This window comes from Ischnura elegans, chromosome 8 (assembly GCF_921293095.1).
Source record: "Ischnura elegans chromosome 8, ioIscEleg1.1, whole genome shotgun sequence".
NCBI classification, from domain to species: Eukaryota; Metazoa; Arthropoda; class Insecta; order Odonata; family Coenagrionidae; genus Ischnura; species Ischnura elegans.
Genome location: NC_060253.1, coordinates 33,755,407 through 33,771,833, shown reverse-complemented (window position 1 = coordinate 33,771,833; position 16,427 = coordinate 33,755,407). Strand labels below are relative to the sequence as shown.

The window sequence follows — 16,427 nt, the reverse complement described above, 5'->3', positions numbered from 1 at the left end:
CAACGCAGTGGATACTATTAGTATCAAAACGACTTGCTCTCTCCGGAATGAAAAGGAAAATCCCACCACATAAAGACTTTCAATTTTTTGTCGCTACATCAATGTAAGGCTTTTTCCACGTTTCCCGATCGATGCTGGACGCTTTTTCAAGTCGAGTATCCTTTGATTTCAATAATGCCTCTTTCTTGGGCTCAGCCACTATGAGGAGAAATTTCTTCGAACCATAAAACTTGAAAACCCAAGAGACAGAGGTAGATCACTCAGCCCTTTCATCCCGACTTTCACACATCAACGAGTGGTTTTATGATGTTATTACACATAATTATCAGTGGGTTACAAGCTCGCCAATAAAATCAGCCTTAGGTTTATCACTGTTAAAACGACTTCCGAACAGTAGCTTCGTAAATGGTGAATAAAAGAGCAAGAAAATGAAAGAACCAACGACAAGCTGTAAAACCTGAGCGGGAAAAAAAGATTTACTGATTGGTGCAACTGTGGGAGGTTAACCACCAGACATAGCAGTGCACTAAACGGTTGATTGCCAACAACTACATCTCAATCCTAAAATAATGGGTGCATTTTTACAATCAAGTTCATTTCACCCATGATAACCGTTGTTACAGAACATTGAAAGGGCGATTCCCTTTTCAAAATATCAGACATTTCCATCACGACAGTAAGATAGTAGTAAGACAGTATTTGCTTAAGATTTCAACTAGATCAGGCAAAAGTAAAAAAAAATACTTCTTCTCTGCTGGAGTTTTAAAGGTCAATTCGTTAATCGTCGTACGAGCAGTATGATTTTTTAGGCCCTGTGAAAACACCCGAATGCTCATTAAATATTTGGTTAAAGCTAACATCACATCCTTCTTCAAATACATTCCCAGATTAGAACTAACATTATCGGCACTGGAGTAAATTTGCATGTTATCGCTCGTAATGATACATAAAGGAAAAATAGCGTTCTAATAAGTTTTCACCAAATTCACTTTCAATCACCTTAACTTACTTCTAAGGGTGTAATAAACGATGGAAGGGCTATTTTGGCATTGATGACAGTTCTGTTATGGAGTCCCCGTACGAAGCATAAAGTCATACCTTATCCTGCTGAGTGCTCAACCCACTGGGAGTAAATAAATACATAGTAACGACCAAGAAACCAGCAGTTGCACAGTGGAAACAGCCGCCCACCCTAGTGGCATCGTAGTCGAGTTAGAGGAAAATTAAGTTATAACACGAATCATCCCCGCACTTGAATGAACAGAGAGATGATTTAAATGATGCTGTCACAGCAAGAAAACGAAATCACGACAAGAAACATCCGTATTATCCTCGTTCCAAGAATCCCTCGCAATAGAATTTCAAGAGATAGATGCTCATAAATCGCCGACGAACAAAAAAAAAACTTGAAAATAACGAGCAACAAGAATTCAACAGGCTATTAGTGAGCACAGATGAAACCGATATAAAACCAATTGATCCGACCAGCAAACAGAAAACGCCCGGTAGGAGGTGAGTCTTGTGCTCGCAACCAGTCACTTAATCGCCTTCCTTTGAGAAGGAGAGAGAGAGAGAGAGAAAGAGAGGGAATACTCGGAGAAAAGAAGATTGAGGGCGGAAACTCGGAATGCAACTCTGAGGATCGCAAACCGACCGCGGGTTACGGAATCCCAATTAACCACGCAATGGCACGGCAGTGGTTGCAGAGACGGATCCACGATCGTAAAATCCGAAAAAGCTTTCCGCCATCGGTTTAACACGGCAAAACCGCTTTTAAAAACCACCGGCGTCGGCGGCGTGCATGCCTGCACGCGGTTGCACGAGATAAACTCAATTAGCGAGGCGAACGGCACGCGGCGGAGAGGTGGGGTAACTCATTCGAAACGGTCCATTCCGCTTCCTAATGGGGTCCACAACGCATGGCCCACATGGGATGAGCTCATGAGAGATGGATCACCTAACGACTCCTCTTGCTAGGGATGCTGGAGGCAGAAACGGTGGTAAGGCCCTTATCAAGAGTCGACCCTCATTACATTCGTTAAAATGGCTTCAGCAAAACCGATCGTTTAAACCAGGGATGAGTCGATTCCAAATGTCAATTCTCGATTACATCGATTCTTAGCTCGGAATCGAGAATCGATAGTGTAAAGTTGATTCCGATCGATTCTAGGAAGATATACATTATGAACATATACTATATAAGCTTGGGGTATTAAGGCCGCCACAAACCTGAGCCATTGTGCGCTGCACATTATTAAGTTCACAATTTACGTCTGCAACCGTTAAAGTGTTTATTACTAGTGTTTAAAGCTGAGGATAATTAACTATAATACTAATTCGCTTTTTTTTATAAATATACTTTTGAGCCACTCAATTGCCTTTGCTATTTCATTCCATTCAATTCTTACATTTTAATGACAGCAATTCTGCTGACAAATCAATATCCCACTTGATAATATGAACAAGTATCGATGAAACCAGAATCGGAAATCGCTTTGAATGATTCGGAATAGTAATCAGAAGCAAAACAAAGCGGAATCGACTCGCTTCTCGGCCTCCTTCCTCAACGTCCACATTTACGCACCATAAAGCGGTATAATCCAGATTAAATTCTTCACCAGCCGTTTCTGTAAATTCGTATCTAAACAACGATCATCTCAACAGCTGTTTGGAATTCATGAACTCCTACTGTGCTATCCTGCTCTTCCTGGTATTAAGCTGTGAACTAACTTAACCATGAACTTAGAAGAATTAACTTCCACCACTCTTAATACAATAACGTCGCGAAATAATTTTGTCACAAACTAATTTCTTATATTTTCTTCTCCTGGCCCGATGTAATGCTTGATAAAATATTTCATTAGTTCTTTAAAAGTTTTACTTGGAAATTTCCTCGAGCTCTAGAAACATTTTACTGAACGTACAGTGGCACACATATACATCCTAATTTCTAGGGGATGAGGGGCTCACACGTAGCCACCCATTACCATAGGCAACCCTAAACATTGGCTCAGCCCCTATGCGGAGATAACCTCGGTGTCGAGAGGCAATCGCGCTAGCCGAGACACAACACGAATATTCTTCAAATTCAGTTAGAGGATGTAGGCCCTTCGGGATTGCCAACTCTTCATCTCTCACTTCTACCCGGGCTACTAGTGCAATAATTTAAGATGGTATTTGGGAGGAGGCGACCGACAGCTGAGGTCACTTGCGCCACGAGGGAAGGATATGGAAGGAAGGGAGGAGAGAAACCTGATGTCGGCATTATCCTGCTCCTAGCGAATAGAGCCAAGGGGACTACGGCTTAACATTCAAGCAGGGATCGGGCAGTCTCTGAAAATTCTATACCACCGCCGGGATTTGAACCCGATCCCACAGGGTTAGACACACACTAGCATCACACCAACCCGATCCCTACAATAACTTAAGATGATGGGTAGATAACAGCATGGGGAGGCTAGATAAAATATGTAAATGGATTCAAAAAAGTATACAAATCACGTAGTGACACTGCATACCGCGATCAGTCCCAGGGAAAACTAATTCAGGTCAAGACAATTCATTTTTTTTTCTTTTCCTCATTTCGCGGAGGTAATTCTCTTGTAAACGCCCTTGAGCCTCACATAGCAGCGTGTAACACGGGAAGTTCGGTCAAGAACTAGGAGCGGCATGGTTCGGGAATGTGCGAGAGAGAGGATCGCTGAAGACGACACTGGTTGCGATTGCTGAAGCCGGGCAATGGCGAGAGAATGGGGTGAAGCTGCGCAGAGCAGGAGATGCGATGCGGAGGAAGAGGGGACTGCATGGGGCAGGAGGAAGCGGAAGGAGGCGGAGGACCGGAGAACGGCGAGGTGAAGAAGAACAAATGGAATGCAGAGACGGGAGGTCGTAAAACGATTCCCGGAAGGTGCGGATGGAAAAACTTGAGCATGCGACGGGGTTGGAGTAGATTGAGAGAGGGGAGAGCAAAAGGAATGATAGACGGAAAACAATGGGAACGGAAGGAAGGAGATGGAAACGAAAGAGGGTAAATTACATTTCCCTTCCCCAGGCCAGGGTCGCCAAGGCCCTGCGGAACACAAGCGATAACAATGTCAAGATAGGTAAAGTAATCAAGTGGATTAGATAATAAAATTCGAAGCGGAGAGTGTTAAAACGAACGTATTTTTACCAGTATGACATCACTGGCAAGGAAACCACAAGGATGGATACGTGACAAGATAAGAATAGTGGAGAATAATTTACCTCAAGCTTGCAGCACCGAATTATACATTGACATCAATCTTATAAGGCTTGACGATGCTAATACAGTACTCCCTCTATAATTCGGAACTGCACTTTTCCGGCCCTGCCAGTAATACTGCGTATTTATACAGGAATTTAATGTTCAAAATCTCAGATAACTATTTAGTGGCTTCCACTTCAATGGAATAATGTGGACTATGCGAAACAATAAAGTACTGCAATGTAAGTTTTATTTGTCTTTATTGTAGTTTTTCTTTACGATAACACTTAATTTTCGTGTATGTACTGATGTAGTGTATAATAGATTTTACTATATACGTGTATGCTGTACCATTTTGACAGAATGCCTTGTTAGTACATCTGAGAGCGGCGTCAAACCGATCTGCGGTTGTTAACTTTTGATGATCATGACATCCAAAATGTTACTCCAATTGTAACTGGTCAAAGAAAATAAAATTAACATTAGGTTCAAGTGTATAAGAATAAAAAATTAAACTTTTCTAGCTATCTGTTGGACAGCGTGTACATGTCTGCGGGCATTACTCCACGACATCAATCAATTCAACATTTAAAAAAGTTGATCAGACAGACATAATTGACACTGAAAAAATTACGGCAAATAAGAATACGTTCTTCAAAATAGATGAGACGAAAATTTTTCCAAGGCCTATAGGAATAAGTAATACATACCGCGGCAACGGATTAAACTACCAATACTATAGGCCAGAGTTTCAACACCGGAGGTGGAGGAGACTTTTTAAAGACTTTCCGATCCCTACAGATGAGTTCTTTGTGGAGGAACTTCAAGTACAGCACTCCGTCCGACGGATGGGACGTAAAGCCATGGTCCTCTCGGCGCCTTTCTGTAAGAGCAGGAAAATGCCGAAGACTTCTTCCTTACCATTCCCTAGGGCGATAATAACCTAAGCTGTCGGTCGGTCCTCCAAGTACTAATCAACCAATGCAAAGCAGTGCAATATATATATAGTTCGCTGCTGGCCATCAAAATTAGCGCCCATCCAATAATTTTAGACATCACGTCACGATGGCCGAAATCAACAATCGATGCTCCTCGAGTGATGCTAGGGATCAGTAGCCATATGGCATGGGTACCACCGTGAGACGTAGAAATTCTAAAGCGATGGCACCGCAACGAGTGGAAAGGGAATATATGAGCAAAAAATACATGGCTGAAGAAGAAGGTGGATAGCCTTTGGAAGACGGTAGAGATGAAGCGGGGTCCAATGGGAATGAACGCGAGGGTTAATTGGAGATGAGGAGGAATGAAAGGAAAACATGGAGGATTGGAGGAAATGGAGAATTTACTTTCCCCTGTTGAAATAGCTCCATGCTTGGGGTCATTCGCTCACACAAACCATTTTGTAATTGCAAGCGGGACGTGACGAGGAAGAGCATAAGATGAAAGGGAAACCATACGCCGACTTATCCTCAACATGTGGTCACAGAAGTCATCGTGGCCCGAGATTAAAGAACCTAACCACCTCTCGGTAGTATAACCACACACGGCGATAAGTGCTAAGTGGAAATGAGGAGACATTTCTTTGGTAAAACAGACGTTTATGACTGATAAAAATATTTTAACCAGAAAAGATATATTGGTACAGTTTAAGAAAAACCTTGGTAAAAACGTTTGTATGGGGTACACTGCTGTATGGATGTGAAAGATATTTGAATTATATAAAAATTGGAAATGAGCATGCTAGAGGCTGCTGAAATGTGGATAAGGCGGAAGATAATAAGCTAGATGTAATGAAAAAAAGAAATGTAGAAGTTTTGAGGGAAGCGCAAGAACATAGAGCATTACTGAAGGTGATGGGAAATGAAAAATATTAAATTTAATGGAAAAGTCATCAAACACACGTATTAATAACATTTTTTTTCGGAGGGGAGGCACGATATTAGAAAGAAAAAGGGAGTTTCCAACGATTGATGATGACGGATCGGTATAGGGAGAAGAATGCTTTGGAGTAACATCTCTCGAATGACACCACATGTCCGCACTGATTGGCGGCGCTCATTTAAAAGAAGGAAGTTAATCTGGCGTACCCTGCAGAGAGCTCATAAAGTCAGTCATTCAGTACGGTAAAACAGTAAAAACTGACGATTTTCACTACCTCTCCATCGTCTGTGACTATCTAGAGGCGTTATATTAGGCTAAATATCATATTCAATACGAGCAAAACAAATACAATGATGCAAAAGCATATGACTCCAAATCACATACACCACGCTGTGTTATAAGAAACTTCTTCGTACGTAGCTAATTCAAAAGAAATGACTAAGCCTTCATGTAATGTCCCTTGTTCTCAGAAACACAATAAATACCCCCTTGAAAGACGAAGGGTGAAAAATTAAAAAAAAAATAATAAAAAGTGAAAATGAGTCCGACAATTAATAAAATAACTTAGTAAGGCAACTCCGGAGATACGTCACATTTAAATTTAAATGTACATGTTCGTTTAATATTATAGCAGCCAAAATTAGCATGAGTTAACTTATAGAGCTAAAGTTAAACTTAACCCACCGAAAAAGCCTCTCTCAGGAGAAGGTAATTCAAAAAGTATGCAGCAATAACTTATTTCTTCAGTACACAGGACCAATAAAGTATTTACAGAAAGTCACGGGTACTAATGATATTGGGTTCTCATGAAGGACTCTATCTCGACGACACCAAAGCGATAATTACAAACGAAAAGTAAAAACGATACCCGATACCCGATTTAAGGCCACAAAACTATGTGCATATTACCAGACAACGATGTCTATGGACCCAACGGATTTCTGCAGACAGCTGCAGTCATTTAGGCGGTTCAAACGATAATTACTTGATAGCGGCACAACTTCTTTAACGATACCGATGAAGATCAATTAGCGCACATGAATTTTCTTCGCTTGAGGGGAAATAGGAACTGGGGATCATGAGTCACACAAGCGATCCTAAATTACGCTCTAACGCTGTACCGCGTATGAAAAGTCCTATCTATTTTTTACCTCAAAAACTATATTCAAACAGAATTCTTACGCAAATTTATTAAATTTAAAAAAATTAATAGCACTTTTAATGTTATTTCGAGTGGAAAAGGTTGTAAAGACCGATATGAAAGCGATTAACATAGACTTCGCTTTCATCCATAATTCACACTTTAACATCACAATTGAAGAACACGTTACAATAAAGCATTAATGAAAAGCAAAATATTGTTAATTAATGTCTTTAAAGCAGATTTCTTCGCAATATGAAATCATATATAAACGCTGTATATGCCTGACATTAAGGATATTTTAAACACGTAGATTTACTATAATGCATTAAGATACTCTACAAAAAAATACTTTTCAAACGAAATAATATTATCTCATGACAAAATTCGACCGATAACACAACCGCGTAACCAATTTTAATTGAAAGAAAAATTATATACACGCTGACGTACAGAATAAAAGACATTGCAAAGTATTAAAATCATTGTATTCACTAATCAAAATATTCAAATGGGATTCAGATATAGCTTTTAAAAGAACTCAAGAACATAGTTTTCTTGCCAAATACCAATTGACTATCACGTGAACAACTCTTTCTCCAAAAAGAAAGAGTAGCGTATACACGGTTAACATGTGAATTTAAAAGTTACACTTCTTCAGCTCAGACTCTCCAAATCCTTATTTTTTGTCTGTCATTTTTCTCTGTAAGGGATGATAGAGTTCATAAAGAATTACATGGAAAACGGCTGAGATTACTTAAAGATGTCCCAAGTGAAGAAAGAGAAATGTGTGGAAACCTGAGGAGCTGGTAGCGGCGGGAGGAAAGGGCAGACTAAGTACGAGCAGATGCTAGTCAGAAGCAACACCTCAGGGCGAGTTGTTCTTCTTGATAACCTTGAGATTTTTCGCCTCAGGGAAATTCAAAACGTTTGCACGTTCGGTGCAGCGCCCGAAGTGACAACCCTCAGCTCGCGCTCTCACTTTCCACGCACATGAGTCAACGCCACACTTGGAACAGAGTAGGATCGGCTTCACAAGAGTAAGGGGTAATGGTAATATCACCTGAGAATAAAACATACTCCTTCTCCCAGAGAAAATGTATAATACGCTTCGTTTCTACGATTCGATAATTTTTTTGACCGTGAAGACGAAGTACCACTGAGTAAAGCAAAATATTTTTTGCAGACATAACAGCCACCATTTTTAATTCACTTAAAACACCATTAACTGCTGTGCGTAATCGCCAACAGCTGGAAAAGTGGCATGGACGCGAATTTTTTTTCCAAGGCAATATTCAATTATATGTTTTGAAGTGTTTGCAGCAAAAAGGCTGTAATTTTTCCCGAAAAAAATTTGATCCTTAAACAGATTCTAAAAATTTTACTTTCATATGGCTTATCTTTGCACGGTAAAAGACATCGCCAGATTTTGTGCACACAAAAATATATTCTCCCACTCTTTCTCGGCGCAATATTTCCAAAGAGTTCAAGATCCATATTTAATACTTATACATGCACTCATTTCAATATAAGGAATATATGACCTTTTCAACGACAGCAGCACTCAATGTTATACAACACACAAATAGTTCACGCCATTCGTAGCTACATTCAAAACTAATGGCGCGGCGCATTCATATACCACGCTGAACTCATGAGAACAAAGTAACATCTTAGAACGACTGCGATTTTCGGAGATCTAGACATCAAGCTTCATCAACAATCTTCATTCACACGCCATTAAGAACTACCTTGTATAAACTATATCTTAAAAGCTACGTACATATATTACTGAAATCTCTAAGACTAATACTAAATGATAAGCCTTATTTACATCCCCAAAATAAAAGTATAACTAGGATACCGTAGCGGTTAATTACGAGTTAATGTTGACTAAATTATTCTTTAACGAAACTGGATACGATGCAATTAAAAAGCCGATATCATTTTTTTCAAACTTCACAGAATAAAGAAAATTGGATTAGAAAAGGAAGAAAATAGCCGATGCTGGATAGGAGCACGGTGCAAAGAAAATAAGAATAAAAAAATAAATGACTTGATTTAGCGAGATGTCAGTACAACACGACATCCGCGACAGCGCAAGAAAAAGGAAGGAGCCGACAGGGGGAGTAGATTACGAAGAAAACACTCGAGTGCAAGTCTACCAAGCGGGAAACTATACGCTCCAATGCACCATCACTTTTTGTGACGGAATCGAGAATGCCACAATTCATGAAAATATTGGAAATAGAATACTCCTCGGTTTACTTAATTCAAGCCACCATTTAGTCGCCTCGCCTTCAAAGATGAAGATATTTTGATCCACTGATGCAGTGAAAAAATGAGCCAGTATGCTCAATCTTCATCCAATACTTCACGTTATCAACATCTACATTTTATACACCACAAACTAATCGTAATGTTTGGCACATTAATTATTGCCGATTGATATCATTATGTCAAAAGGTTTCTAAGAGCAAAATATACGGTAGAAATACGGAATTTTCAATTCAAGAAAAATTAACATAATTGGCATTTAAAACTCGCCATGTAGCAATGAAAACATAATCAGGGCCTGGAATTCACCAATAAAATGCATGTTCAGTTTTTTTTAAAGATTATATGCGAAATGTACTGCTTGCAAGTAATAAAATAATTTCGTCACTTTTTTAAACCACCCAAGCAAGATGTTAACGATAACTAATTCCTCTCGCTCGGCTGGTCGTATTTGGAGACGTATGAATCGCTAATAACCTATGCCATGATCTATCATGGTATATTCACCCTTGCTAACATTTTCCTACACATCGCATTTGAAATTTAACCTCATTATTTTCTAAAGGCCGTATCACACGGGGCACGAAATTGCACAATCTGACGTGAGCACGAATGCGCATCCAAAATTGCATCGTATAAAGCGGCGAATCGCTAGAGCGCATACGAGAATGCAAGGACGTGAGCTGGCAAAATAGCCCCTGTTCTAATTTCGTTCACACATTCGCGCAATAGCACGCCTAAATAAGAAATTAATGCAGTTCTAGCTTGAGAAATAACGTGCCCCGTGTAAAACGGCTGCTAGAGGTAAAATTTTAAAATTAGTGATACAGGAGAAGTAGTGTAAATTATACTTCGTAAACCTTGAAAAGTTAAAGATGATGGCCTTAATTTGAGACGAGAAATATTTATAAGTTGGTTTTTCCGTCACGGAAATTCTATCACGTATTTTTTTATGACTGTTGTATGCATATTATAAATTTGTAGTTTTGGCAAACTGCGCCACCATAAGCAAAATGTCAAATATTGTTCACGGCCATAATTTAAATGTTTGAAAATTACTGAGTTTTGAAGATATTTGAAATCATTACTCATAGAAGGTTGAGCTGGCAGTAATTCTGTCACATGTAAATTTTGAGCATATTTATAAGGTATTTAGATAGTTAATTTTGCCTCTGTATATGAATATCATCTTCAAGAAAGTTTTTTGATCATGCACAGTTTCAAGTGTTGCAAATTTTTAGTATTTTACCACTTTATCGAAACATCCTACTGCATACTTTTCTCTAAAGGTAATTCCGTCACATATGGAATTGCCCATAGACTAAAAGGACGAAAGACGACTGGTAGACAGAGGGGATGAGTCGTCCTCTTAAGGGCCACAGCACGTAAACACTTTTGACGAAGAAGATCCCTCCTACATTTTCGGTTTCATCCTCCCTGAATTCTCGGATCCTCCTGGGAACGAAAGGGAAGTGCGGAAGAGATGCACCGCACCTCATTGGCGCGGCACCATCACGTCCCCACTTTCTTCCGCCTCCCGTGGAGACCAATTTTCGCATAGGCGACGCGGCCACAAGGGAAGGCGGACAAATTTGAGGTGCTTAACCTCCCGCGTCCACTCGGGGTTGTTAGGTGCCGTAACAGCGCCTCCCGCCTGCTCCTTCCTCTGGGAACGAAAACAGAGGGAAAACGGCGCCAAGGCTATGAAATTCCTCGAGTTCACCGGCCCGAGAGTTGCTGTTGCGAGAGGAGGCGTGCCATTGCGGTGGTGCTATTCCACACCCCCTCTCCTGAGACTCGCGGGGAAGGTCGACATCTGGCACTCGACTTGGATGGGAGCAAATGACACGGCGTGCGACGGACAGATTCGATTAAGACGGTGATTCCGCGAAATGGAAACCAGAGGGGATTCCTCGACGGCAGGGAAGGAAGCACACGACAAAATGAAGCGACATCGGGGTTGTAACACGATTCCCGAAAGTGAATTCCTAGACCTTTCCCTGACTGAAATTCAGTGCTATCTCGGCAATCCGACACGTTCCGCCGCGGCATAGCCGCATTATCGAAAACGCCGGATTATGATTACTGCATTCAGGAAACAAACACGATGAACGCAAATTTTTTTTAAGATTGCAATTAAATGTATAGATTGACGCCAATTCTCCCTACTTCTTAGGGTGTGAGTCAAGGTAGATAATAACGATTGTGATAGATAAAGGTCACGTCAGCAAAACTCCATCAAAATTATCACCTGAGGAACTCCTAAGTACATAATAATAAAACAAATACTTACTCTGTGTGAAAACCCTTTTATTTATAACCGACGTATTTATATAAGCCGAAGGAAGATCGCCAGCCCTACACGCCGGATTACTGGACGTTTCGGATTACTGCCAAGCCGGATTACAGAGATTGGTACTGCATTCGTTTCCACTGACTTTTTCACATTCTCCTACCATTGAATCCTTTCTGAGTGATAGTCAATTAAACGCAATATTCATATGAGATATATTTAAATATATTTTTACAAGACATTTCTTAGCAGTGGACACACACAGTAACTTATTGACTTACTTTCAAGCAAAGAACATTCAATAAATGTTATTTACTATTGATTATTCAGAGTCTCTCGCATTACGGTCGAATTTGCTACGAGCAAGGAAAATATAATAAATATTCGGCCCTAAAGTATAAGCAATACTATTCAATACGATGTCATGAAATACTTAATTTTCATAAAAAAACGTTATGAATAGTTTTAATCGAATTTATGCACCACCATAGGCCGCACCCATTGCCATAGGGCTTTGGGTTAACCCTTCTATGAGAACCAAAATGATATCTTCATCGAGGTCTACTTACATAGCGGTAAAAAGGAGGAAAGCATTGAAATTCGAATTAAACGTTGCTATAAAATTATGTCATAGCTGTGCAATAGATATCACTTATTATTATCATCCAACATTTTTTTTATAAACAAGCTTCTTACGAAGTGCAGTGACCATGACAGGACTCTTCAAAAACCCTAAAAGCAGTTTTTCCAACTACGACCCTGTTTACAGGATATAAGATCAACGCAATTCCAAGTTTTCCAACAAAATTAATACCACCTCCTCCTGAATGCAAATACCACAGCTTATAAACAACCTCGAATTATAAAGTAATGAAAAACCTTATGAGTCGAGGATTGTACGACAATATTAATGGAATTAACAAGTGTCACTTTTGTATTGACACTTTGAGTGCCGGCCGCTAACTTTAAAGCCCTACTGAAAAATCCAGCCATTTTCACTAATTTCGCATTTTTTTAAAAACATTACCATCAGAAATATATTTATATCGATGTGTATTGCAATAAAATGGACTTTGCTCTTCTTTATGAATGAGTTGAACAACATTTATGTCATATATATTTTAATAATGAAAACCTACTGATTCTGAAAAATAAAAAAGTTGCAACATATGATGCACCGCCATAACATGCATAAAATTATTTTATTACGCTCAATTTGAACTATTTAAATAATGAAAATCATACAAAAGCATTGTTCCAAGAAAATCATTCAAAATCCTGGATGACAAAAAGGGTCACTGCACCTTCAACGAACGGTTCTTTCCTCCAAAGAATTTTCACACAAAGCAGGCTGAGAAAAGGGTGCCGGTAGCTACAGAGGACTTTACGTCCTCAACACATTAAATGAACTCTTTTTCCATCGAGCAGCTGATTTTTTAAATAACAGAACCACTAAGCAGCAAACTGAAAAGTACCATAGGCGAAATATTACAGCTTCACGCACACAAAGTCATTAAAACATATGGACGTAATATTACGTCCATGGCAATCCTTAGAAGGATAAAAAGGACGTAATATTACGCTCATGGCATGCAAAGTGTTAAGGGTTCTGTTCTGACACAAGCTATAAGATGGAATCTCATTCACGGGAAACTGGGCGAAACTATGAGAAGTATACGCAAGAGCCAATCCATGGGGAAAATAAACTCTAGAAGGGCATAAGCAAAAAGCCAGTTTCTAGAGTCACTGCGTAACAATTGCCCTTATATGGATCGCTTATTAATCAATTATTTCAGCCATTCGCCGTTAGAGGTCGGCATATGCATTTCACGCGCGAGCTGTCGTCGCCTACGAGTCCATGTGAACGGTTCGCGCGTGCGCTTCACGTAGTTTCGCTTAGTTTAGCGTGCATGTGCATCCACCTATACTCCTCACCCGTGACTAATTTGGAAGAAAAGATCGCCACAAAAATTGCGTATTCTACTAAACAATTCGAGTAAAATGTGATAAATCAGATCTATATTTGGTAGATCAGAACCATTGAGTCCAACACAATGATCGAGACGAAGAGTCTGTAAGATTTTTGAAATTTTCATTTTTATTTTTTCCATACCACCGAAAACAGCGCTTAGTGGTCTTTTACATCGGGGTTTATTGAACATTTCAACAATTACACGTGCGTGAACAACCATTCCCAGGATGGGGGCAACGTATCCAGGTGGGACTCTAACCCGCGACCTCTTGTTTGACAGGCGAGGACTTTACCCCGCCACCCCCATTTCAACAATGCATTCCATAAATTCAACAATGGAAATTCAATATCCAAACCATAATCCTAGAGATTCTAAGGATGCTTCGTAAAGAAGAGAGTACTAGAGGTCAGAGGTAAACCGGGGTCAATTCCGTAACATAAAAGTTAACTAAAAAAACTATTACATTATTTTTCATTCGGTCAATAAAACCACTCGGAATTTATATTTTCGAAGATTTTTTTCTCAATCTTACAACTTAAGTAAACTGATAGCCATGAAGCCACGATTACGTGCAAGGGTTCGTACGGAATAATGAGGCCTTACTGGAGATGTCTACGGACGCTTTGATACAGCAAAAAAGAGGAGAGCGTATGCTTCCTTTCGTCTCCAATTTGGTGGTCGCCTCGATAGCGATTTACACCTTCTCGAAGTCAACCGACGCAACGATTTGGCTGACAGGGTGAGTCCTACCCACTAACATTAGGATACGGGGAGCGAGAGAGGAAAAAAAACACTTTCCTTGAAGTGTGCAAACGCCACCTGTTGGCGGGGAAAAACTGCGAAAGGCGAATAACGGAGATTACTTGGCAGCGTTTAAGCGTCTATCCACGGTAGATAGCGCACTTTCAATGGTCCGCTTCACGTGGGATGGAACACCTAATCACCGCACTGCACCACCACCGAGAGAGTTTATCTGTACATGAAGGCCGCACAGAGCCATGACCGAGGAACGCACAAAAAACAAAACTAGGTTTTCATAGAGCCAGGTGAGGGAGGGGAAAAAAGGGTTAGGTGAGGCACGTTGCCTTCCCATACCGCAAAAGCGCAGATAATGAACGTGCTGAGACTTTTTTACACCTTCTCGGCAAGCTTTACCACCAACCGTTGGGATGCACTCAACTTTTTCTAGATCTACACCTTTACTTATCACTTACGCCAGTGGTTTTTCGTATAGCTCCCATCAAGTCCCCACCAGAAAATTAAGGTATTACTGCGAAATATTAAATGTTTTAAAGGGCCTAAACTGAGATTTCTAATGCATGAATAAATCCTGTAACTGTAACCGCGCACAGCAAATGTCTTGTATCGTGATACAAGATTAAAATCGATAAAATTACAAAGGCTTCGTAAGTACCACGGAAACCTAAGTCCACTCGTACTTGAAAAGATAACTTTTTCACCTAAGCTTTCTGAGACACATAATATTTCATTTGATTTAGATAACACCATCAAAGTACTAATTAGAATACAACTAGAATATTTCAGTCAAACAATAACAATCTCATTACTATTAATAACTTAATTAACTCATTATTATTAATTGTATATTTTTGATTCTTGAATTATTATTTTAATTTTAATAAACATGAAATCTTGAAGATTAGGTCCATTTATATAAAAAATGTGCGCTTAAGTTTCGAAAAATAAATTTCCTAAAAAAAAGATACATTGCTTAAATAACTACATAAGCTTGAATCTATTATTTCGCAAATTCATTTTCTATTTTCAAGGCTAGTATGTAACTACATAAGTTTACACAAATACATAAAAGCTATGAAAATAAATTTATAAAACGTCGGCACGAACTTTTTTTATATATAAGGACAAAACCCTCAAGATTTCATACTTATAAAAACTATCATTTTCAATAAAAATCCAAAACACATATAAGAGTTAATACTTTGAGGGAGAAATGTGTACTTCTTGCCTCTATTAAATCTTTATTTAAATACTATGGTAACACGTATAAAAACGGTTTCCGGCTTGATTGGGTGGAAATGCGATAAATCCATGATTAAAAACTACAAAATGGTAATTTCCACAGTTCAATACAAAACTCAACTGCCGACCGTGGTTTCGACATTCTACGTCATTTTCAAGGTCAGAAATTACATATAATGTCGAAGCCATTGTCAGTAGGCGAGTTTTGTTTCAAAGTGTGGAAATTACCATTTGTAGTTTTTAATCATGGGATATGGTAACGTGATTTAAAACAAAATTACGTTGTTCCTTGTCTCATAGATCTATCCACTTGTAGATGGTCAACCCTAACTGTAATTCTTGCTCCCGGATGGCGATAATTCTAATCGGAAAGTACTTGTTTCCTTCACAGATTCGCTCATGCAGTCGGACTACCCAGTGTTCACGGTGTACGCGCAGAAGATGTGCCTGGAAGAGCGGTTGCCCTGCGAAAGAGCTTGGGTGTCGGAGCGGGTTCTCGGCTACGAGATGGTGGGCAGCAAGGCCAAGGGGCGACCCGCGGTCAAGGTGTCCTCTCGCCAAGAGTGCATGGCCCTCTGCTTGCAGCGCCAGAACGAAGAAGGTCAAGTTCCGTGCAGGTATGTCTCGTACGTGAGC

General features: G+C 39.7%; 2 protein-coding genes across 3 annotated transcripts in view; one reads left to right on the top strand and one right to left on the bottom strand.

The window, feature by feature from the left end:
* The window catches only part of LOC124164363 (autophagy-related protein 16-1), a 427,221-nt gene that overhangs the window by 376,510 nt on the left and 34,284 nt on the right, over nt 1–16,427 (bottom strand). The gene's annotated exons all lie outside the window — the stretch shown is intronic.
* The window catches only part of LOC124164362, a 131,026-nt gene that overhangs the window by 98,487 nt on the left and 16,112 nt on the right, over nt 1–16,427 (top strand). Inside the window, exon 3 of the mRNA XM_046541653.1 lies at nt 16,183–16,408. Within this exon, the coding sequence (XP_046397609.1) occupies nt 16,183–16,408 (226 nt within the window). The remainder of the gene's footprint in view (nt 1–16,182; nt 16,409–16,427) is intronic.